We start from the raw sequence: 23,653 nt of genomic DNA, 5'->3' as shown, positions 1-23,653 counted from the left end.
AAGAATTCATTCTGAATTCAGCCATGACAGAGAGCAGTTTAACACAGATGGAGAACGGGGGTGGGGTGGGGTGTGTGACAAGGACGAGTGGGTAGTTGGGCAAAGACTCCCATTCAGGCCAGAAAAAGGGATAGATCTTCTAGAGAGAAAAGAATTTTCCCTACCCAGTTAAATCAGGGATATAGCGCTGAAGAGTAGAGCGATCCCTGGTCAGGTGTGGTTAGAGACTGCCTTGTGAATTTTCAAGGGTTAATTAAGAAGAGTACTGGTATGTTTAAAGAATGGGTTTGGGAACTGGATAGAGTGTTCCAGCCTCCTGGAAACCAAAAGAGTCAGTGAATGCTCAAAGAAAGTGAACTGGAGTGTTAGGGAAACACTGGAACAAAAGCCTCTCATCTTGAAGAGCCAAAGTCACTGGGAAAAGCTTATGAAACGCTCAACAGCCAGAAAAGCATACAACCTAAAGTCTGTGCATATACTGATTTACTTCAGAGTTCTATATTGAGTAACCTCAGAAATTTTACCCCTGATTTGGCCTGACCTTTCCCCTCTATGTTCAATAAAATATTTTGTTAATTTGGAATTTCAAAACGCCTCGAGTACCATTTAAAATTAAGTTGAAGGGGGCTTTTGATGTTTCCCTCAGGTTCCTGGACTAAGTCAACAGCCAATATACCATACTGTGACAGGGTGGGACAGCCAGAGTTCTTTGGGATAAAAGAAAACAGATAACTAGGGTGGCTCAGTCAAAGGGAAAGAAAAAAGGAGAGGAAATCTTGCCTCTGAGGAAGGAAGTGGGACAGGGGCATCATAGTCCTGTATAATGATAATGAACATGCAGACTCCAAGGCTACAAGCCCAATAACCCTGCAGCCAAGCTTATTTGAGTTTATAACTCACTCCATTCCTCAAAACCATGAGAACAGTTAAAACAAAAACAACAGAGCCTAATAAAATTCCAGTTTACACAGCTGTAACAACCCACTTCTAAGGCGTAGCCTGATGCACAATAGGGTTCCTTTCACAGGTGTTGCTGCAGGGAAGGGGAAGGGCCTGTCACCCTGATGTGATTACATCGTCCAATGGCGCCTCTGGTTTCCCCGCACTTCTGGTTCTGCATAGAAAGTGACATTGTGTATCAGCTCTATGTCATTTAAGTTGCTCCTGCCGGGTTGCCAGCTCTTTATCTGTATTGCACTCCATCCCCCAAAACAGTGAAAGCAGTTAAAAAAAACCCACACAAGATAGCCTAATAAAATTTCAGACAGTGTGGTGTAGAGGTTAAGCATCAGGCTAGGATCTGGGAGACCCAGGGTATAATCCCCATTCTGCCATGGAAGATTGCTAGGTCACCTTTGGATCCAGTCCATATTCTCAGCCTAACCCACCTCACTGGGCTGCTGTGAGGATAAAAGTGGGGTGAGAATTAAGAATAAATAAAATAAATAAAACAAAACCCTCCTCATCCATATCTGAAGAAGTGAGCAGTGACTCACGAAAGCTCATACCCTACCACAGATTTTGTTAATCTTTAAGGTGCTACTGGACTCTTTCTCAAACCCTCCTCAAGTACTAAATATCCTACTCTCTCCCAGCTTAAGGCCAAGTTTCCAAATGAACATCCAGTTCAGAAGTCTTTCTCTGTTCAGCTGATACTAACCAGTCAGATTCCTTGTAGCAGCCTGTCAATCAAGGCTCTCTGTTTCTGTGAAGAATTAACCCTTCACAGTCCTTCAGTTTGGTGTAGTGGTTAAGTGCGCGGACTCTAATCTGGGAGAACCGGGTTTGATTTCCCCACTCCCCCACTTGCAGCTGCTGGATGATCTTGGGCAAACCATAATTCTGACAAGAGTTGACCTTGAAAGAGCACTCTCAGTCCCACCTACCTCACAGGGTGTCTGTTGTCGGGAGGGGAAGGGAAAGGAATTTGTAAGCCGCTTTCAGACTCCGAGTGAAGGGCGGGGTATAAATCCAATCTCCTCCTCCCCCTCTTCTGCTTCTTCTGTTTCTTCTGCTTCTTCTGTTTCTTCTTCTGCTGCTGCTGCTTGTATAGTATTTTTAAGCTTTTAAAAGTGCAGTCCATCACATAGGTACTTATTTCCCTGCAGGCCCCCCCCCTTTTTTTCTTTAAGGGGGAAGGATCATGAGCAACAGCTTTATATGCACATGGATGGGTGCCCTACATTGCAGAAGGGTGGTTTCACATGGTGTCACAAGCATGGGAGAAATGGTGCTGCATGGCAGGTTCCAATGCCCAGAACGCATACAGAATTTCCAGCCAGCAGCTACCTTCCAGCCCAACATGAGAGTGTGTTAATGAACAAATTCTAGATTGACTCAAGCCCTTTTTTTCTGTTCAGCTTTGCTTGCTCTTTTTCAGCCTGCTTACTTATATTAAGGCTATTAATCTAAATTTCTTGTCTGACCAAAATATTACTTCCCTTCTTAGAATCAAGAAGGCTGTACCTATCAGGGCTGTAACTGGTGTGAAGGAACAGAGAGCTTCCGGCTGCTGTGCTTTCTTCATAGCGTGAAACATATCACAGCATTATGAAACCTGGCATCTCATGACTGACAAATTCTCAGAGGGCCACTTCTAAATCTCTACTACGTGATTCCCCCCCACCCGCTGTGAGATTAGTTGTATGAAGCAGTTTCATGTCCACAAGGTGTTTCTGCCCATAACGATACCAGCATAAAAGAGATGCTTTTCCATCCTGATCCAGGATGTAGCAGCTGAAGAGAAAGTGAGAACCCTTCTAGCATTGTCCAAGGCTTTGGTGTTGACCTTAGAAAGCTGTGGCCTATTGTAGAAGATAGTGCTGACTTGGGTATAAGGCAGCTTCAAGCATGCAGATATCTGAATCTGGGTTTGGGTGTCTTGGACATGTTACAGTGTAATCACTTGTTGGGAACTGGTTTACAAATACATTAATTTCTGTTATTCAGGTACACTGTTTGTGGCCCATTGATGTCAGGTAGGCCAGTTAGCCCTGGCATAGGCGGGATATAAATTGAAAGTAATAAATAAAATAAATTTCCTTCTTTGCAGCAGGATTTGGGTTCTTTCTCTTCCTCTGTATAACTCTAATGGGTATTTTTCCTGGGTAGGCTTCATGGGTACTTGCTGGAAATTGTGGGGTATCCTCTGTTAAGTTTGTGTAGCCACTTGTATTTCATTCCTGGGATGAATATGACTTGCATCAGAAACTGCTCAGTGTGCTGTACAATGATTAAAAGATGGAAACAATCCCCGCCCACAGATTGATAACCTAGTTAGCAAAAAGCACACTAGCAAGGAAGAGGAAGGGATGAGAAAGGAAAAGGTAAGTTGCACAGGGAAAGCCAGGATGAAGAGATGCCCAAAATGTGGTCATGGAAGAGCAGAAGGCAAGGCTACAGAGAACAGGGGCAAAAGGGGCACAGGTCAGTAATGAAAAGTTGGATGTGCTCTTCTTCTTCAGAAGTCACTTTCTGCTCTGACAGAGGACACTGAAATTACAGGGCGCTTTAGATTCCCTCTGAAAACCATCTGTTGCTCCAGTCAGTTAGACATCACACACGTTTTATATCCAATAAACCCCGTCTGTTCTGTAAGGCATCATGACGGCAGTGGGACCCAGGGGCAAAATGATAGTAACATGCTAATTTAAAGACATAACAGATTGACTGACAGCTTCCTTTGCCACATACCAAAGGCAAGCAAATGTACAGGGAATGCTACTAAGATGCTCTTCCAGCAGAGTGGAGTATTCTCCGCCCCCCCCCCCCCCCCCCCCTGCACTTCTGGGAATCCAGGAAGTCATTGACTTCAATCATAACTGGCTAATTCATTCTTGTTTTTTAGGAATGGAGGTAGGGACTCTCCACCTCAAAGGAAAGGCATGGAACTGACTGCCTCCTCTTTTGAAGGGTGGGAGCTCATAAGGTTGCTGCCACACTCCATCCCCTTCCCTCCCATGATCAGCAGGCTCCTGGCTTGAAACTGTTAACTAACACAGAAGTTCCTTGCTGTCTCCAACTCAAAGTTGTTTCCAACTAGGGGGGTGAGCATGATTAGAATTTGAGTTAGGGCTTTTTGAACTTACAGCCCTGTGGAATCAGCAGCCTTCTGAGACCTGGGCTTTTGAGGTCCATGTGCAGACAACAAAAACTTAATCTTGCTTTTTAAAACATAGTTAATGTATTGTTTTGAGGACACCAGAGGGCAGAGGACTCCGTGGGGCATGTGCAGGTTGCCCTACACTGTCTGGCTGCTGGGGTGGGAACAGGAGAAGGCTTTGATGGGCTGCAAAACATTTCCAAATCAAAACAGGGCTGCTGATTTGCTGAATTTTGAGAACTGGCAGGAGTACCACAAAGGGACAGCCATCAACAAGGTGTGTTCTCCTCTCTGCATTCATCTGATCCTTGTAAAAGCTGCTTGATTGTGTCCATCTGGGCTTCCTGCAGCAATAAATTCCTTGAGCTAATTAAGTTTGTTGCCTTCTCTGAGGCTTCCCCCCCTTTTCTGTTTAGAGGAAACATGAATGACTTCTCGTGTTTCCTTTCTTCATTATCGCTTATGTCCAAAGCAATAGAAATCTAGATTAATCTCTGTTTGTAATGATACAGGAACAGAAGCACAAAAAAGATAAAATTGGTTGCTAGTTCCAGGGCAGAAACTCAGATGTTTGCAGCTGCTCCTGTCTTCTGATTATTGGGCATCCTAAACCTTCACCAGAGATGGCTAAATCAGACTAAATCAAGGGTGAATCAGATGTTGTTTTTTTAAGCTTTTGGCACACCATTCCTAGTTCCAAGGCAGGAACACAGGTTCAAGAAGATCCTGAGTGCAAGCTGGTGCCGTATTCAGTTGAGTTACACATTGCTTACTACTCAAGAAGAGGGGTGGCTATGAGCATGGGTATTTGAGTGAGTCAGATTTGTTCTTTATCACACTAAGTCTGGAAAGTATCTAACTAAGCCCCAGGTTGTATTTGCTTTAGTTCTGCTTTGCAAGCTGCAGCTCAGTTTTAGCAAATAACAGGGCATTTTGCTAGTGCCTTGCTGTTGTGAAACTTGTCTCTGCTTCTGTAGCTTAATAAAAATAGGCAGTTCTTGCATTGTCTGATGTATCGTTGCTGTCTTCTAGGAATGATGGAATACTGGCAGTGAAACGGCTACGAGGGATTCTGATGTGTGAGCTTCTTCCTGCATGTCTTGTTCCTTGAACAGTAATACAGAATGTTGAACGAGTCAATGTCGGCTGGCTTGCTCCTGTCGCGTTTCTCTGGCCCAGAGGAAACTCCTCATTGTCATGACAACAATACTTCTGCACTCCTAGCAACACCTAGTTAACTGGCGGTCAAGGAGAAGAGTTTGATGATTTGTTTTCCATCAGATCAAAAGTTGTATCCCTCATCCTGTGGAGAAGATGAAATTTCCATTCTATTGGCCCTTTGTCAAACTGGCACAATAACATTCTAGCGATTTGCTTAAAAGAACTGCTTTGGTTATGGCTTCTGATCCAACGTGATAACGGTATGCGCCAATTCTTGGACTCATGACTGGGTATACCATGTTGCGGAATGGGGGCGTGGGGAATGGAGGCCAGCCCTGGATGTTACGGTGGTCCAGTCGGATCCGGCTCACTTGGCTTAGCTTCACATTGTTCATCATCCTGGTCTTTTTCCCCCTTATCGCCCATTACTATTTAACCACCATAGATGATGCAGATGATGCTGGCAAGCGCATCTTTGGCCCACGCACAGGCAATGAGCTGTGTGAGGTGAAGCACGTCCAGGATTTGTGCCGCATCCGAGAGTCGGTGAGTGAGGAGCTACTTCAGCTGGAAGCCAAGCGGCAGGAGCTGAACAGTGAGATTGCCAAACTGAACCTCAAGATTGAAGCTTGCAAGAAAAGCATAGAGAATGCCAAGCAGGATCTCCTGCAGCTGAAGAACGTCATCAGTCAAACGGAACATTCGTACAAAGAACTGATGGCCCAAAATCAGCCCAAGCTCTCTTTGCCGATTCGGCTGCTACCAGAGAAAGACGACTCTAACTTCCCCTTGCCAAAATCCAACAGGAACTGCCGGTTACACAACTGCTTTGACTATTCACGTTGCCCACTAACTTCTGGATTCCCAGTTTATGTCTACAACAGTGACCAGTATCATTTCGCGAGCTCATTAGACCCTCTAGTTAAGCAAGCCTTTGAGTCAACTGCCAGAACTAATGTGTATGTTACTGAAAATGCAAACATTGCTTGTATATACATAATCTTAGTGGGAGAAATTCAGGAGCCCGTAATGCCAAAACCTACTGAAATAGAGCAACAGTTGCACACTCTGCCATATTGGAGGTCTGATGGACACAACCATCTCATTATTAACCTATCCAGGAAGTCTGAGACTCAGAACTTCCTTTATAACATCAGTACAGGGCGGGCCATGATTGCCCAGTCCACCTTTTATGATGTACAGTATCGCCCAGGTTTTGATATTGTAGTGTCTCCTCTGGTCCATGCAATGTCTGAACCGAATTTCCTAAAGATTCCACCCCAGGTGCCAGTCAAGCGGAAATACTTATTCAGTTTCCAAGGGGAGAAGGTGGAGTCTCTCCGGTCCAGCTTGCAAGAAGTACGTTCATTCGAGGAGGAAATTGAAGGCAATGCCCCAGCAGACTATGATGATAGGATAATTACCACCTTGAAAGCTGTACAAGACAGTAAGCTGGACTTTGTGTTGGTAGAATTTACTTGTAAGAACCAACCTAAGGCAAGCCTGCCCACTGAGTGGGCTCTTTGTGGGGAAAGGGAGGACAGACTAGAGCTACTGAAACTATCTACTTTTGCACTGATAATCACCCCAGGGGACACCCACCTCGTGATCTCCGCTGGGTGTGTAATGAGACTCTTTGAGGCTCTAGAAGTTGGAGCTATCCCAGTGATCCTTGGAGAGCAAGTCCAGCTGCCCTATCATGATGTGATCCGTTGGAATGAGGCAGCCTTAATCATACCAAAGCCACGTATCACAGAAGTGCACTTTCTTCTGCGAAGCATTTCTGATAATGACCTCTTGGCCATGAGGAGGCAGGGCCGTTTCTTGTGGGAGACCTATTTTTCCACCTCAGAAACTGTCTTCAACACAGTCTTGGCCATCATAAGGACTCGAATCCAAATCCCAGCTGTTCCCATTCGTGAGGAAATGGCGGTGGAGATCCCTCACCGATCTGGCAAAGCTGCCGGCACAGACCCCAACATGGCTGACAACGGGGACTTAGACTTGGGGCCGGTGGAAACAGAGCCACCCTACTCATCCCCCAAATACTTGCGCAATTTTACCCTCACAGCAATGGATATTTACAGAAATTGGAACTCTGCTCCCGGGCCCTTCCATCTCTTTCCCCACACACCCTTTGATCCTGTCTTACCATCAGAAGCCAAGTTTCTTGGGTCTGGGACTGGATTTCGACCTATTGGTGGAGGAGCTGGTGGCTCTGGAAAAGAGTTCCAAGCTGCATTAGGTGGCAATGTCCCCAGGGAGCAATTTACAGTAGTAATGCTAACCTACGAGAGAGAGGAAGTATTGATGAACTCCTTGGAGAGGCTCAATGGTCTCCCCTATTTAAATAAAGTTGTGGTAGTCTGGAATTCTCCCAAGCTTCCATCAGAAGACCTCCTGTGGCCAGACATTGGTGTCCCAATTGTGGTAAGAGAAATTCAGTTATTTAGCATTTACATGTTTTAAAAGAGAGATGGAAAGATTTTGGAAGTTGTGGGGGGGGGGTTTGTCTTTACAAATAAATGTGTGTTATACGTTTAGCATTATATGTTTGTGTTCAAATGGTTCAATAAGGCTTAAAGTGGTTGCAGAAGTGACCTCAGCTTGGTATCTTTAGCCTGGGCAGTCTTTGCAGAATTTGGAGCAAAGCAGATTCAAATCCCCTTACCCATGGTACTGTACAGTTAGGAGTATTGGGTCTGGGTGAAAGCCTGGATGAGTTCAGTATCTTAGCAGTCTGAAGACAGTAGGCTCAAAGAGGTTTTTGCTGGCTTGTTGGTCAAAGGGCAAGGTCAGGGATCAGATTTAATGGGAGCAACTGGAGACATACCTGTAAGGACTCAGAACTCGTTTACTTTCCAAGAAAGGTGAGGCTGTGGCTGTTTTTCACATGCCCAGATTTGATCAACCAGTCTGTCCCTTTTAGGATGTAGTCACTTGCTAGACCAGCCTTTGACTTCACCCACATTCAGGGCTTCTTTTCTTGGGCTGGAAGTACAACCGAGACTTGGAAAGACAGTGAGGGGCATGGAAATTTGCAGGCGTGGCATGGGGAACTGATTTTGTCCCATCCTGCCCACTGTAAACAAAAAACGGATAGTTAGAAAATAACAAAAAATGTGAGTTTTAAAGTTTGAATACTTGGTGAAAGGCGGTGTTTTCAGTTCAGTTGAGAGCCTGGAGGCTTTTTCTTAAAAGCTGCAGTTACCTGAATGGTGGCAGTTTTTGTTGAGTGGTATGAAAGTGTGTTTGGTGGTCTTTATGTTCACTAAAGTAGGCATGGCTCTCTTCCTGGTCAGGTTGCGGGGGATTCTAACTCTCCAGCTACTTATCAGAGGCCCCTTTATGGACAGTTATGCTCTATTAAAAAAAGACCTGGGTTTGTTTCCTGGCACTCAGCTGTTTGGGTAATCTTGCGGAGTTCTATAACTGCACACAGAGTCTTTGAGGGTGGGCTGAACAATTAATGTACTTCCTGGAAAAAGTCCTCTCAAGGCAGATTGGTCAGTGATAATTTGCCTTCCACAAAGATGGTACAGCAGGAGATAGGAACAGAACACAGTTTATATGAGATATGGATAATGCTTGTAGCTTCTCTTAAGCAGCTGTTGGCATTTCGCATATAAATACCAAAGAGCATTCAATTGTGGAGTGTTTCACAGTTTTTTAGAAACAAGATTATTGTTCCTACGAATGTAACTCTGAGCTGTTGTTGTTGTTTTTTAATTGCACCACTCTGTGTGTATGTCTTGGGCCTACGAGTCATTAGTTATCCAAACCGCTCCTTTGAAAAATCTGCGAACTTTTTTTTAAAGAGAGAGAATTAATTTTGCTGTCCTAGCATGTAATTATTTTTTTTTGGGGGGGGCGTGAGGGTTGTTTCCTTGGAATGGGTGTTTCTTTTTCTTGGATTTTGTTTTCTTGGATTTGGAAGTCTCAGCAAAACCAATCCTCCTCTGAAATTGTTCTTGACAGCTCGTATGAAATGAGCTGGCTCCAAAGGCTCGATCTTACCATTTTGATCAGGCTTTAGTGCAGAGGCTGTAGGATGATGTTATGCAAGTTGTGGATACGTGAGATTTTCAGTTTATGTGGAGTTGTGTATCCCAGTGTGGGTTGCTTAGCCTTTCACATCACATTGTCTTCAGTGAGACTAAGCATCTATGTGTGTTTGCCATTGAAGACAGTAGAATGCGAAGTAAGTAGACAGCAGCTGCACTCAAATGCACGATTGGGTACTTCTCCTTGGTCTGATTTTCTTGGGGAAGGAGTGATTAAAGTATGCACCAGTTTCCCATAAGCTCATGCTCGGCTTGTGTATCTGGTGAGCTAAAAATCCAAAAAGTTACAGAGGACAAATTCAAGGATAACAGTTTCTCTGAAGGCAGTAGAAAGCGGTTCTTTGTTGCGGCAAGAGATCTAAAAATTTTATTTGAAAGCAGAAGGGGGTGCTTGCTGCCGCTTTGGCATCTGGGAGCTTAGCACCGCATGAAATGAATGTATATTTTTAATATTTCATCTTATTGTTCCTGACTAGTAAATCACACCGTTCCCAGGCAGAAGTAAATGAAAACATTCTTTTTGGGGAGCCATAAAATGAGTTACAATTGCTCATGTCATTGCAAAATGAACATTTGTGTTAGCCCTGCTGAGTTTTTGTTCTTTTTGAACAAAATCCTCACTGTATTTCCATTTTAAATCTTTTTAATACCTTTGCTTCTACAGAAGGGCAAGCACATGGAGCTTCCTGCATGCGTACCTTAAAAGAAATTCTTTTTTTTTGTGCCCCCCGAAGGGGATTTTTTAATTTGCATTTTCTATAAACTACAAACTATAAAAACTACAACGAAATCAGGGCAGGGAACTACATACTATGGGTGAAAGTAAAGAAAACCCACTAAAAGCCCAAGAGATGGTAGTCATACAAACTGCTTAGCAAAATTAGCTTATAGCTATAAATTCAATTCAAGTTCATTGAATGTGGTCATCTAACAATCAATTTATATTAATATATAACTTTAAACACCTCTACTTCTGACTTCTTAAAAAGCAATATAAGACTAATAACAATACATTTTAAGAGCTTTCAGAGTGTGATAACATCTTATTTTTGTACTTTGACTTTCTCAAATGATAGCTTGTCCTCGGGGCAGCTGCCCCTAATTTAGAGTCTGAGTCCTCATCTGAAGATGTCGCTACTCCTTCTTCTTCACTGTTTTTGGTGCTGTCCTTTTTCTCAGCTTCAACCTCTCCTGATGGACGACTATGTAGACGCAGAAATTCTCGTGCCTTTTCAACAGAGTCAGTTTTTTCTTTCCCATCCATAAATTTGAAGATTGTACCTTCGGGTACTAACCATCTGTAGGGGACGTTTTTCTTTTGTAAAAATTCCACCAAGTCTCTGTATTTCCTCTTCTTCCATCTTATTTCAAATGGGATGTCCTTGAATACTTTTATTTCTTTGTCTTTGATCTTCAAGGTAGATCCATTTGTCGCTTTGAGTAAGAAATTGAGTTCTTAATAGGCAAGCAAAACCTCATTTCAGAATTGTTCCTGCTTAGGAGCAGTTGGAATGGTGGCGGAAGCTCCTTTTTATTTTATCTTTGCAAAAAAAAAGTTTTTTGTTTATTTTCAACCTGCCCGGCTTTAAAATTCATTTTTAAAAGCACAATAAAACCAGTGAGAGGAAATACCCAGCAAAAGAAATGATGGATTCTAACTGCATCAAACAACAACAACCCCATAGATTAAACACACAGGATTGGATCCTGTTGATCTTTTCAGCAAGCAGTGGCACTTTCCCCTGGTGCAAAAAGCAAAGCGTTCCCCAATGCAAGAGGCTCAAAGGCTCCTTGCACCAAGGGTAAGTGTTACTGTTGGCAGAATAGATCATGGGGGATCCAATCCCTATGTTAGAGAATGGAGGTAAATAAAATTTTAATCTATGCTATATATTATACTGTGATTGAAAGTTAGGGAGCAAAAAGCGTAGCTGTAGAGCCAGTTTGGTGTAGTGGATAAGAGCAGCAGACTCTAGTCTGGAGAACCGAGTTTGATGCCCCACTTTTCCACATGCAGCCATCTGGGTGACCTTGGGTCAGTCACAGTTCTCTGAGAGCTCTCTCAGCCCCACCCTACCTCACAAGTTGTCTGTTGTGGGGAGAGGAAGGGAAGGAGATTGTAAGCTGTCCTGAGACCCTGAGTGAAGGGCGGGATATAAATCCAGCTCCTCCTCCTCCTCCAGATGGGTGAGCTAAGATTTGTCAAAGGCCACACATTAAGCTCCTGGCTGAGAGAAGATCTGAACTGTGGATTTGCAATTCCCAGTAACTCAGCCACTGCAGAGCACCAGCAGATCTTATGAAGGGGAATGGTGCAAACAGTTCATTTAAATAATAGATACAGGTCACAGAATTGGGGCAGAATTTTGTTCTGTTTGGCACCAAAGAACAGTATTCCTGCTTGTATTCCCCATGCGTTAACACTGAACAGCTAAGCTGAAAAAATGCAAGTTGTCTGCCCAGGAGTTTAAAAAACTTAATGTGGGAGTTCAGGCATGAAGTATCTCTCCCCCCCCCAATCACATAAGCTGTAAACAAAGATGTGTTAATTTCTTTACCCGGTATTACTTGATTACAGGCTATTTAGAACAAGGTGTGTGAGGGATAGGAGCAACATTTTTCTCCTAATTAAGGATGGTGGGTGGGTGTGTGGGGGGAGAAACAGCATCATTTAAAAATTGCTTTTTTTCTATTAACCCAAAAACAATTTCAAGCATCATAAGACCACCAGGTGCAGAACAGTGATAATGCCACTCTGACAAAGTGATTACTGATCAAAGCACCCAAAGCAGACGGCTAATGAACTCCAACAAATTACGGCGTAATGAGACAGAGCCCCCTGTGCATGAGGAAACAGGCGCAGCCTCCAAAACCATAGCAACCAATACACGGAGGCTCCTAAACCTGGAGGAGCTGAGATGGTGTGTGTCACCCTAGAGTACCAGCTTGGAAGGCAGGAAACCGAGTTCACTCATGCCCTGGACGAGTCCCTGCCAGGCATTTAGCAAAAGCCGGAACAGCACAAGCCCCCTCCCTCTCCCTCGGTCAGGTTCTCCCTATGAATTCTCAGTTGCATGACTTTTCTCACCTAGTTCTCTTCCCAAATAAATCGTGCAAACAAAGTCTTCCAGGGGAATCTGCTATTCATATGGAGGCTGCAGCTCCCTTAGGTCTTTGGGGTGGAAGGGAGGGGCTCTCCCCCAACATACTTATTTCAGCAACTCCCAGGGAAGGGGTCATCTAGGGCACCCCCTCAGCTTAGCCAGCTGACATGGTTACGCCTCTGAAATGCTTTCCTCTCAATGTTGTTGTAGCCTTGTAGCTTCAAACTTACAGGGCTGGGGGAGGGGAGTACCAGTGTGGCTTTGCTGGCTGCTGTTCCTTCCTCTTCCTCATCCTCTCCCCTCCCCCGCCCTTGCTGGTCAAGTCACATTGGCTTTTGAGCTTGTTTGTTTTTACCCATCCCAGGAGCAAGAGTAGCTGAACAAGACAACAAGACCGAGTGGGCAAGCAGCTGCATTTTCTTCTCTCCTCTTCTAATGGCAGGGGAGGAGGTAGAAAGGCTGGCTGGAGGGAAGATGTGACATGCCAAACTCCCCGCTGAGCGAAACAAGGAGCATTTGCTGGTGTCAGATCCAGGATGCAGGAGACAGTCAACTGGAGGAGAGGGAGCTTGAAAAGACTGGGAGCTCCGAAATGGCTGGGAAAGGAGCAAAGATGGAAAAAACTAGACGAGCAGTGTTGAGAAATGTCTGGAGATGCTGGGGTGGGGCAGTTGAAAATGGAGATGTGGGCGGGGGAGCATGAAATTGGGATGGGATGGGACTGGACTGCACAGTCCTTAGAGCAAAGTCGTGGAAGTGATAGAAAAGTTGCAGTACAGTGTTGGCTGTATTTAAAAAGGGGAGTGTGATTTACACACTCATTCCATCAGTCGGTGCAGCATGTGTGAGTGACCTGCTGTAGTTTTGTTTCTGGATCACTTTTGAGATGCATTTTTTTTCCACTGGCATCGCATCCCAAATTCAGCAGCCATCCATCAAGCGAATGATCCAGCAACAAGGAAACACAGTGCCAAATCTGCATATGTCGATCAGCCCCAGATGTGAGATGGGAACTGTAGAGTTAAAAATGTTGGCTGCTCTGGCTTGTATGGTTTACAACATAATTCGGGACTGTTTCAGACCCCAGAAAGGGTGTGGTTGCTCTTTCGCAAGATTACCGCTTGAGCCTGGCATTTCTCTTGCTGGCTTCTCCCCACCCCCACCCCCAATCTGCTCTGATTTTCATTATGAGAACTTAGGAGAAAATGGCAGGCTAAATTAGTTGCAAAACAGCATTTTGTGGAAAACGGGGTTTGCTTTAAAAAAGGGGGGGGGAAACAGCCGGCTTGGCCTATATTCCTAATAACATCTACACAGAATGCAAAATGCTTGTTTGGAAATGGCAGTTATGACATAGCCTGCAATTAGAGGATGCCAAACAGCTGCAAAAGCGTAACGGTAGCAATTAAAAACAACTAAAAATTGTTTTTGCTGTCTTTGGGAATGAGAAGGGCCAGTGCTTCAGATAAGAAAGTGGAGTTGGAGAAGTATAATATCGTTATGAAGCCAGCAATGATTAGGGCAGTGTGTTACTGGAGTTCTTCAATAAAAAGTTAGTCATGGGGCGGGGGGACAAGATTCCCTGGGGAAATGCTCCCCCCCCCGGAACTTACTGTGCAGTACGCAATCAGAGGACCAAGAAGTATGCTCAGTTTACATATGGCAACAAAAACAGCCAGTAGATCTGGCAGGCAGCCCTTGTGAGTTGACTGGGTGCCCTGGAACATGCCTCAGAATCCTTGCAATGTGCAGGACTTCCATGGAAGAAGCACAGAGAGTCCACAGAATCTAAGATGACCAGGAAAGGATTCTTTAAAGGCAGGATGGCCATTGATTGTCATGGGCAGAGTTCAACCTGTGCAAGGGCTGTACTACTTCAAGCCTCAGGCAGGATGGAAGACAGAGAAAAGAGTGCCTATGGCCATACAGAGAGTTCTTAGTTCAGACAAAATTTGAACAGGGCTTTCCCAGTTCAAATTTTCCTTGGCCACTATGATAACCCGATCACTCCAACACATAATTTGCATAACATTCTCTTTTACAATGTTCATTTCCTAATGGTAAAATCTGGGTGTTGTGTGTATGTGTATGGGGTGTGTATGTGGGGGAGAAGCATTAAGTTGCATAGAGAACAAAGGGAATGTTATTTCATAAATCACAATAACCTAGTCAAAAACCTTTTGAGCCAATAGTCTGCACTCTTTTAAACCAGGGTTGTTCTGGGAGTTGAAATGAAGTAATAATGGCCCACACCACATACTGCAAATTATTGGGCCTTTCTAAACCACCCTTGTTTTTATACAGCTAATTTACACTCTCTTTCATTTTAGAATCTCAGCCCTAGTAACAATGCAGTACTTCCAAAGTTTAGTGTCATCAAAGCCATGCTCGTTTCCTGCTGGCACATTTATACTGTTTTGTGTATTTTCAAGTTATTGTTACATGAATAACTCAGATAGCAATATGCAGTTGCAAACTGAGACCTAGGAAAATTTGCAAGGGTTATCCGCCATGTTCTTTGGCAGTCTGTGGGGGAATAATCAGTCCCCTTCCCCAAGATCCTTGTGGTGGTAAAGAGCATCTTTGGAGCCCAGTTCTTTCTCCCCTTGCAGCCTCGCCTCAGCTGCTAGGACCTAGAGCATGGCCCACTGTTCCTGGGGATATATGAGTATTCAAAGCCGCCTGACAAACAGTAAGACCATTGGTCCACCCAGTAGAGCGTTGTTTATTTTGACTGACAGGCTCATCCAGGATCTCTGTCAGATAAAGGATTTTTCTTGACGTCTGCTTCCTGATATCCTTTTCACTGGAAATATTCAAGGCTGAACCTGGGGTCTTCTGAATTGCACAAATCATGTGATCTGTCACTGAACCTCAACCCTTCCATATGGGATATCCTGTGGCAGCTTAAAGGAAGTCTGCATAGGGTTGCTGTAGCTAGGGATTTTGGGGGGAGGGCGCCTTGGGGGGCACAGCTAATTGAATTAATTACATTAATTCAATTTGGGGCCAGCCTGGGAGGGAGGGCCCCCGGAAGAAGCACTAAGGGGCCGGGCCCCACGGACCCCACATTAGCTATGGGCCAGCTCTGGGATAGGAAATACCTGGAGATTTTGGGGGTGGAGCCTGAGAATGGCAGAGTTTGGAAAGGGGGACGGGCTTCAGTGGGGTATAAATGCCCATAGAGTCCACCTTCCAAAGTGTTTTCTCCAGATGAACTGATCTCTGTCACCTGGAGATCAGTTGTAATCCCAGAAGATCTCCCGCCGCCACCTGGAGGCTGGCAAGGCAAAGTGTGCACGTAGATTCCTTACTTGCTGTACTTTGGGAGGGGCGAGGCAGCACTGCGAAACTAATCTGTGCTCTTTTTCTGTAGTAATGGGAGATTCTCTCCTACCCTGCATTTTCTGTGTCAGCCATTTTTCCTCTGCTAGTCCACATGGCACAGTCAAGAAACGAACATTTATATTTTGGAAACAATTAAAAATATGGAGTACAGAAGTACTAGTATTTCAAATACTGCTTTCTGAATTCATTTGTGCAGCTGTATACAATTACATACAAGGCATCACCTTAAATACATGAAAGGCTTTGGCAGCATTGGAGCAGTCTAGGGTTGCCAAGTGTTACCTACCTTGCCGGCGGGCGACTCCTGTGCGGCTCCTGGCGCGTGTGCGCGCTGCATGCACGTCACAGGGAAGTGACGTGCACGCTGGGGCGGGGGGGTTTCCGCCCCCCGGGAGGACTTGGCAGCCCTAGTCCAGTCTTTTTACGAAATCCCTTCATATCAATGCCCATTTCAGCATCCTAAGGCATTGAATTTTCTGGAAGAAGAGCTGAGAATGGGTTACCCTTTTGTTCTGTTTGTTGAACCTGAACCAGCACAGAGGGGCTGTTTGTCCATATGCCCCTGGTGCCATTTTAAATCAGAAAAATGACATGGGAGAGGCCGGATCCAACCAGAATTGGGTCCCCATAACGCAGCTTAAAGGAGTGCCTAGGTTGGAACTCGCTGTCTGAAATGGTGGCGCATCCTTAGGGCAAACTCTGGGATGCCCTTCTTTTCTAGTTGACCCTGAGTCTGGTGCAGGTCACACATTCACAGGTGTCTTGGCTGCCCTTCTGGTCATTTGTGTTTGCACCTTCCTTCTCCCAATACTCTGTAAAGTTTCTGGGCTGGTTTAGACTTTAGAAGCTTCTAGAGAAGATGGGTAATTTTGTTTTTGCAAATTGCATAATTGTCACTGTTCCAAAAACTGATGCTTTGAATAATTGCCTGTTATTTCACGTGTTGACCAATATTTGAAGGTATTGAGGGGTGGAGTTTGGTATAGCTGCAGGCCAGGGGCTAGTCAAGCTCATCAGCTGTATTTTGAAAACTTAATAAAAATTATTTTTTTAAAAAGAACATCAGCTGTAGTTTGGCTATTACAGAATTCTTTTTCCCACTTGAGGCACATAACGTATGTATAGTTGTAGGCATATATGAGCAGGTTAGCTGGTTTGCTGCCAGTGGCAATTACTTGGCTCTGTATGGGCACTAATCTTTTCTTTTGGCTAGCTTTGAGCCATGTGGCAGGCTGCTAGTTCGGAGGCCCACCTGGAAGCTCATTCAGGATAGATGCCTCTTTCTTTCCTAAACAAAGAGGCAATCTCTTAAGAATGGCTTCATTGTAAGGTTCATTGCTAATGCAAATTTTCAGCAAGGCTCAGGCAAACCACTGTTCCATGACCTATGACTAGGGGTTAATTCTAGCAGCTAATGCTTTCCTCCATGAGAGCGTTGCTGGAATGGCTTCTCCTACTGGGCGTGGTGGGGGGAACAGTGTGAAACTCAAAATGCCGTGTGGTTTTTGTAGAGCATGGACACTGGATAGCTGGGGGCTCCAGTTCTCATTGTCTTTCCTGGAGAGTCTCCTCATAAAGCATTCCACATATGCTTTATGAATTAAGAGAGGCTATGATGGTACTGCTCTTAGAGAAGCCATCTTTGGATCCCACAGATCCCTCCAATTACTGCCCAGTTTCAAATCTTTCATTTCTGGAGAAGATAATTGAGAGAATGGCAGCGGAGCAGCTCCGGAATTCCTGGAAGATACATCAGCCCTAGATCTGGCTTCCACCATGACCATGGGATGGGGACCGCGCTGGTCATCCTCACAGATGATCTTCACAGACAGTTGGACTGAGGTGGGTTGGCACCACTGTTAGTGCTCATTCTGACAGCAGCGTTCAACATGGTTGATTATGATATGTTGGCCCACCGCCTCACCAAAGTAGGAGTCCATGGGGTAGCCTTGAAGTGACTTACCTTGTTCCTCCAAGGTTAGGGACAGAGGGAGGTGCTTGAGAGCAGATGTCATCTCGATACTCCCTGGTATGTGGGGTCCCTCAGGGGGCAATCCTCTCTCCAATGCTGTTCAACATCTACAGCTAGTGTGGAGTTCCGGGCTGGGTTGCCAATAATATACTGATGGAAAGCCAGCCAGGCACCGCCCTTAATTATTTGGCTGAAGTGTTACTCCAAATAGTCTGTGTTGCCCTAAAAGTGGACTGTCTCCTATATGAGCTGGGGGAATTAGCGAAGAAGACACAGAGCTTGCAAGGGTGGGGGGTAACTAGTGAGATTCTCCACCTATGTTTTACAGGAATATTTCCCTTTGAGAACTTTCAAATAACCAGTCCAAGGTAAAATTGAGATATATTTTATGAATAGAAAATGAGAAGGCTAACATACAAAAAGCACACAAGAAATAGCACACATACAACACCAATTCAGGAAAAAAAAGCAGTAGCAGGAATAAAGGAGGGTGTTGGGGGAATTGTAGCCACCTGTCCGGAAGAGCAGAATTCTGTGGAGAGAAGATTGTGAAATGGACCAGCGCTTCACGAGGAAAACCCAAGCAGTATGGGGATGCGTTGTGACTAGGCACCCAGTCGATACACAGAAACGGAGCTGTGGCTGTCTAGTTATAGCAAAAATGGGAGTTGAGGACATGCTAATGCATCTGCCCTTTGAAACCAAGTCCCCAGGAACTGACAAAAGGGAACAGGAAATGTCTTGGGAGGAGTTTGGATGTAAAAAAAAAATTTCGGTTGGAACTCTGGTTGCAGAGGGCTAATGGTTGTCCAATTAAACTAGTCAAATAGCAACAATGCTGTTCGTAGACCCACCTTTTGTGTTAGGTGGGGAAAGCGGTAAGTGTTAGAGGTAGCTATTATGAAGGAAATGTGGGGAGGAAAAGTTAAAGCGAGGTCGATGGAATTAGTTGGCCGGGTTGAATGGTGTTAGCTCTGGGGCGAGGCACCTCCATTGTTCAGTATATGCAGATGTCAGGGGAGAGGTTGTAGCTGGGTTAGAGGAAGATGTCACACCTATCAGGGTCTTTGCCTAAGCATACTTATAAGGCTTGCCTGTCTGGGACATCTTGTGTATACTTAGGTCAAGTTTGCCTGGCATATGAACTCCTGGGTTGCTGTAAAATGGAGGTATTCGCCTCCATGTTGCCTCTCAATAAAGAGAGGGGGTTTGCCTGCTTAAAGGAGGGCTGGAGGCTGTGGTTGCTTGGTTGGTTGAACCAGAACCGGCTGAAACTGAATCCATTTAAGATGGAGGTTCTGTGCCTGGGGAGGTGGGATTCAAGATTGGGGTGCCAACTCCCAGCTCTGGATGGTGTGCTGCTAACACCGGCCTGGGCGTGCTTCTGGATACCTCCTTATTGATGGAGGCTCAGATCACAAATGTTGCCAGACTGGCATTTTTTCAACTTCACCAGGTCAGGCAACTGGCCCCATTTTTGTCTTGCCCCAACCTAGCCACAGTAATCCATGCAATGATCACCTCTAAGATAGACTACTGTAACTCACTCTATGCAGGGCTACCCTTGAGACTGACCCAGAGGCTACAACTGGTCCAGAATGCAGCCGTACAGGTTCTTACCGGAACCCCATTAACAGCACATATCCAGCTGGTGTTCTGCCAGCTGCACTGGCTCCAGGTTGAATGCCAGATCAGGTTCAAGGTTCTGGTACTAACCTTCAAGGCCCTAAACAGTCTGAAAACCAATGTACCTTCAGGACTACCTCTCCTGGCATGTCTTCCAAAGTGAATTATGCTCAGCTGAGAAAAATCTTCTGGAGATCCCTGGCCCAAGAGATGTCTGGCTGTCCCTGGCTCTGACCTGGTGGAACTTTCTGCCAAACAACATCTTGCTTGTAAGGCAGAGATCTTCCGTCAGGCTTATGGTTGAAGACAGCAACGGCGAAGTGAGTAGTGACTCACGAAATCTCATACCCTGCCACAAATTTTGTTAGTCTTTAATGTGCTAGTGGATTTTTGCTCTTTTCTACTGCTGCAGACAAACACGGCTACCCATCTTGATCCATCTCTATGGCAGAGACGTCAAACTCATTTGTTATGAGGGCTGGATCTGTCATAAATGTCACTTTGCTGGGCCGGGCCATGTGTGCCACAAAACATAATGCCAGGTACTAGAGATATAAAATTTATAAAGGACAGCAACTGGTAAGCTCCGAGTTGGTGTGTCCTTGCTGCAAGGCCCCATGGGCTTGCACGGAGGGGGGGTGTGCAGAGGAAAACCCACACGGGCAGAATGGAGACCGAGCAGTGTAGCGCTGGGCAGATGCTCCCATACCCCAACAGAGGATCGTCTGCACCCTCCCCCATGTGCAAACACCGATCCCTGTGGCCATCCGGGAGAGCATCCCCGGAGCTGCAGGCCAAGGGGAGAGGTATGAATGTGGCTGCAGTGGCTCCCAACTTGCCAGTCCCTGAAGCGAAGGGGTTCTCCTTGACTGCTGCAGATGAGGTTGTTCAGGCGCGCTGAAGTCGCCGTTGGAGTGGCTCCACCCACCCATCCCCGAGCAGCCTCCTGTTCCCTCCCTTGCACCAGTTGCTTGCGGGCTGCATAACAGCCCTGGACATGCTGGTTCTGGGCCCCTGGGCCTTATGTTTGACACCCCTGCTTTATGGGGAAAGTTAATGCGTCTGAATGAAAGCCAGCCCTTTCTGGGTCTTGTGCAGCACCCAGCAAATGATCAGCACCAAGAGACACATCAGTGCATAACACGCAAGTGCCAACCATTATGACAGATGGGGTAGATGAAAGGCTTTTTTTTAATTGCAAAGACCCTACTGGGAATGCAGTGCTTGCAGAGAAACACATTGCGCTGGGGAGGGGGGGAGTGGAAGTGTTGCCCAAGGTAAGAGGGCAGCATTTGCTTTGCCCCATAAAATGCAATTAGAGCCACTGGGAACTGCCTGGGTTTGTAATTTGCATGTCCTCCTCCAGGATTATTTTATTTTTTGGCAGTTGTTTGTGCGTGATGTGTTGCAGGCTGGATAAGCCTTTTTATTATATATTGAATGAAAGAGAGTATGTATGTATAGTATATTCCTCTGGGATTCTGTCCATAAAATTTGAATTAATTTGCCCACCTGCAGAATCCTTGGGGTTGGTACTTTTGCAGAGAGTGGGTCCCTGCAGGAGGAAGTCATTCTAGCATCTCTTATTAAACCCTGTAGCCATGAATATTCAGCCTGCTGCTGCAAGCCTTCACATTTTTAAAAACATTCTCCACCCCTGAGCAGTTTCTCACAACTGCTACGGGCCACAGCAGGGTGAAGCATTTCAGTCATTGCTGCGGCATAAACTACCTTTTCCCACCCCAAGGCTGAAGTTTTCTGTTGCTTTCAGTAAGTGTCCCAGGGGTGTGTGTGCGTGCTAATCTGCATTCCATTGTACAAACACACTAAAGATGCCTTGCGGATATTATGCGGAGAGGTCTACATTTTGTATGCATGTGATTCAGCCTCGCAGGTGAAGTACAAATGCTCCAGTAGCAAGGGAACAAAAAGGTACCTCTGCAAAACGCTGCACATGTCTCTGACTGTTCTCAGCCATGCAGTATCAAGTTGGCTCTTCATACAACTCATAAATGTAGGGGATTCGTTGTCACAGGGTTTTGTAATGGCCACTGGTATAGCTGGCTTTTAAAAAAACCCGATCTGGCGAAGGCTGTGTCTAAGAAGCAGTTATGTGGCCTGTTACAGGTCGGCTATTGATAGACTTGCTAATGCCCCCAGCAAAGCAGTTCTTATATACATTTTGGGAATGGTGGTTAGAAGTAATTGGTGACATTACCTGCCTGCATCTCTCAGGTAGCAACTCCCCAGGTTTGCAGAAAAATCCAAAAACTTTTTAAAAATGAGGTAAGGGGTAAGAATCCCTCCCAAATGGAGAATGTCCACCAAGGTCTTGCAAAACCTCGTACGATCACAGATGGCTTTCCGGGATTACCTAGCAGTCAACAGGGAAGGAAAGTGCCTATGAAGAAGGGAAAGGGCCAGTGGGGAGGACAAAAAGTGAGAGAGAGCAGTGGGGTCAGGGAAGGGAGAAAAATGGATCCCCCTCCCCAATAAGTCTTATGCATCCCCACTTGTTATATAGTAAAATTCAGCATTTTTCAAATGGAAAGTAGGATGTTGATGTTAAGTTGATGTGTGGATTGATACCACCACCCCCCTTCTTGTAACACTGCTGTTGCTCCTACCTGTCTGATTTGATTTAGTAACTTGCAGCAAACCTATTTAGAATTTGGATCTTAAACTGTTGGGACAAAAGTGTGCTTCTAAATATTGAAAATAAATTTTAAAGGACATGAAAAGCCGTGAGCCTAAGCAGAAAGAAGGGAGAAGCTATTTAAATGCCCTGCAAACTCAACCGAGGGGTGTGGTGGGGTTAAATCTTCTCTGTGATGTGGAAAGAAAAGGTGTATATAGGTTATTTGCAAGGGTGAGGATGGATAATTGGAGAAACTGCCTGTCTTACTACTCTTTGAGCAAGATCTCCAGCCAAGTTCCAGCCATATCCACTGACCCCTGATATTTCAGTGGAAGAGAAATGTCTCCCTTCCATTTACCTTCTTCTGTGCCTTTAAAAAAGAAAACAGAATGCTGATTTTAAGGTACTGCAATGAATACTGGTGTGTTTTCTATCACTGGATATTTTCTTCCAAATCTTAAATCAGTAGGGGACACCCTGGGGAGGGTTGAAGTGCTGGCAAGAGTTCTGTGTGTTTATCTTGCATATCCGTTTCAAAATGAGTTCTTTTGGGAGAATGTAGATTCCTTTTTTTTTTTAGTACTTTAGATCTGGAAGAACTCCAGAAGAGCTTTGCAATTAGAAAGAGCTGGTTTCCCCCGTTTTTGGTTTTCCTGTTGCATTAATGTATAATGGCTGTGCTGTTGCCTCGTTAGGTTTGTCCAAGCCATTAGTACCCAGCTGGGATTGTTCAAGCTAGCGTGACAATGGCCTACCTGGAAAATAATCTGTATTCCCTTCTGCCCGCTCTATTCCCCAAACCGCCTATTTACTCCTGAGTGTCCTAGTCCATAATTTTCAGAGCAGCAAATTGTGCTTATTTCACAATTGTGTTGGGATAACTGAAAATGTGAACAGGGACAACAAAGTGGCTCTTATTTAGAAGCAACTCAAATTCAGAAGCCAGCTTTTGTGCAGAACTCCTTGTGCGAAATGAGACATTTGTACACAACCATCAAGGAAAAAAATGCGTGTGGAGTAAAGGCGTAGGATCCATCCAGCATTCTCTGAGTTCACAGTGTTCCAATGGAAATGTCCTATGCAACTCTGCAGTCTGTAGGAGGCACAGTTGCAGTGGTGATGACACGGCAGTCAATGGGTCAGGCTTTGCCAGATAGGTATACACAGGTCCTTAAAGTCATGTGTACATCATCCCCATTTTGCATGTTTTGTAATGGGAATCACCACTGTACATACAGCAAACCTATCTGCTGCTACCCGGAGTGTGAAGGTGTCCTGGGAGATATTGGAATTAATAATTGAGTGCTGTTGTTGATAGTAGTATTAAATTCTGTACCTCATAACAGCATGCAGTGTATTTTTTATTTCTGAGACAACTGTCTGGATTTGATTAGGATGAGAGAGTTACCTAGCATCTTTCCCCTGTCCTTAAGTTTTCAGTGAATCCTTGAATTCAGGTCTCATACTTACAAACAAGCAGGGCTATTTTTGAGCAGGAACGCACAGGAATGGCGTTCCGGCTGGCTTCAGAGTTGTCCACGCCCACTACAGCCAAAACCTCTGCATGCATGGCTACAGAGAGAAGGCCTGGAGAGTGACCCACCCTGTCACTCCGAGGCGGGCGGTCCCAAGGGGGGG

The 23,653-nt window shown here is 45.2% G+C and overlaps 1 protein-coding gene across 2 annotated transcripts in view; it reads left to right on the top strand.

The window, feature by feature from the left end:
* Positions 1-23,653, top strand: part of EXTL3 (exostosin-like glycosyltransferase 3) — a 194,720-nt gene that overhangs the window by 144,505 nt on the left and 26,562 nt on the right. For both annotated transcript variants that reach the window (XM_015406536.1, XM_015406612.1), the window contains exon 4: positions 5,135-7,693. In XM_015406536.1, the coding sequence (XP_015262022.1) occupies positions 5,546-7,693 (2,148 nt within the window). In that variant the 5' untranslated portion in view covers positions 5,135-5,545. The remainder of the gene's footprint in view (positions 1-5,134; positions 7,694-23,653) is intronic.

Source organism: Gekko japonicus, unplaced genomic scaffold, assembly GCF_001447785.1.
Source record: "Gekko japonicus isolate JY-2015 unplaced genomic scaffold, Gekko_japonicus_V1.1 scaffold7, whole genome shotgun sequence".
In the NCBI taxonomy this organism is placed as follows: Eukaryota; Metazoa; Chordata; class Lepidosauria; order Squamata; family Gekkonidae; genus Gekko; species Gekko japonicus.
The sequence above is the reverse complement of the archived record's forward strand: the minus strand, read 5'-3'. Positions and strand labels throughout refer to the sequence as shown.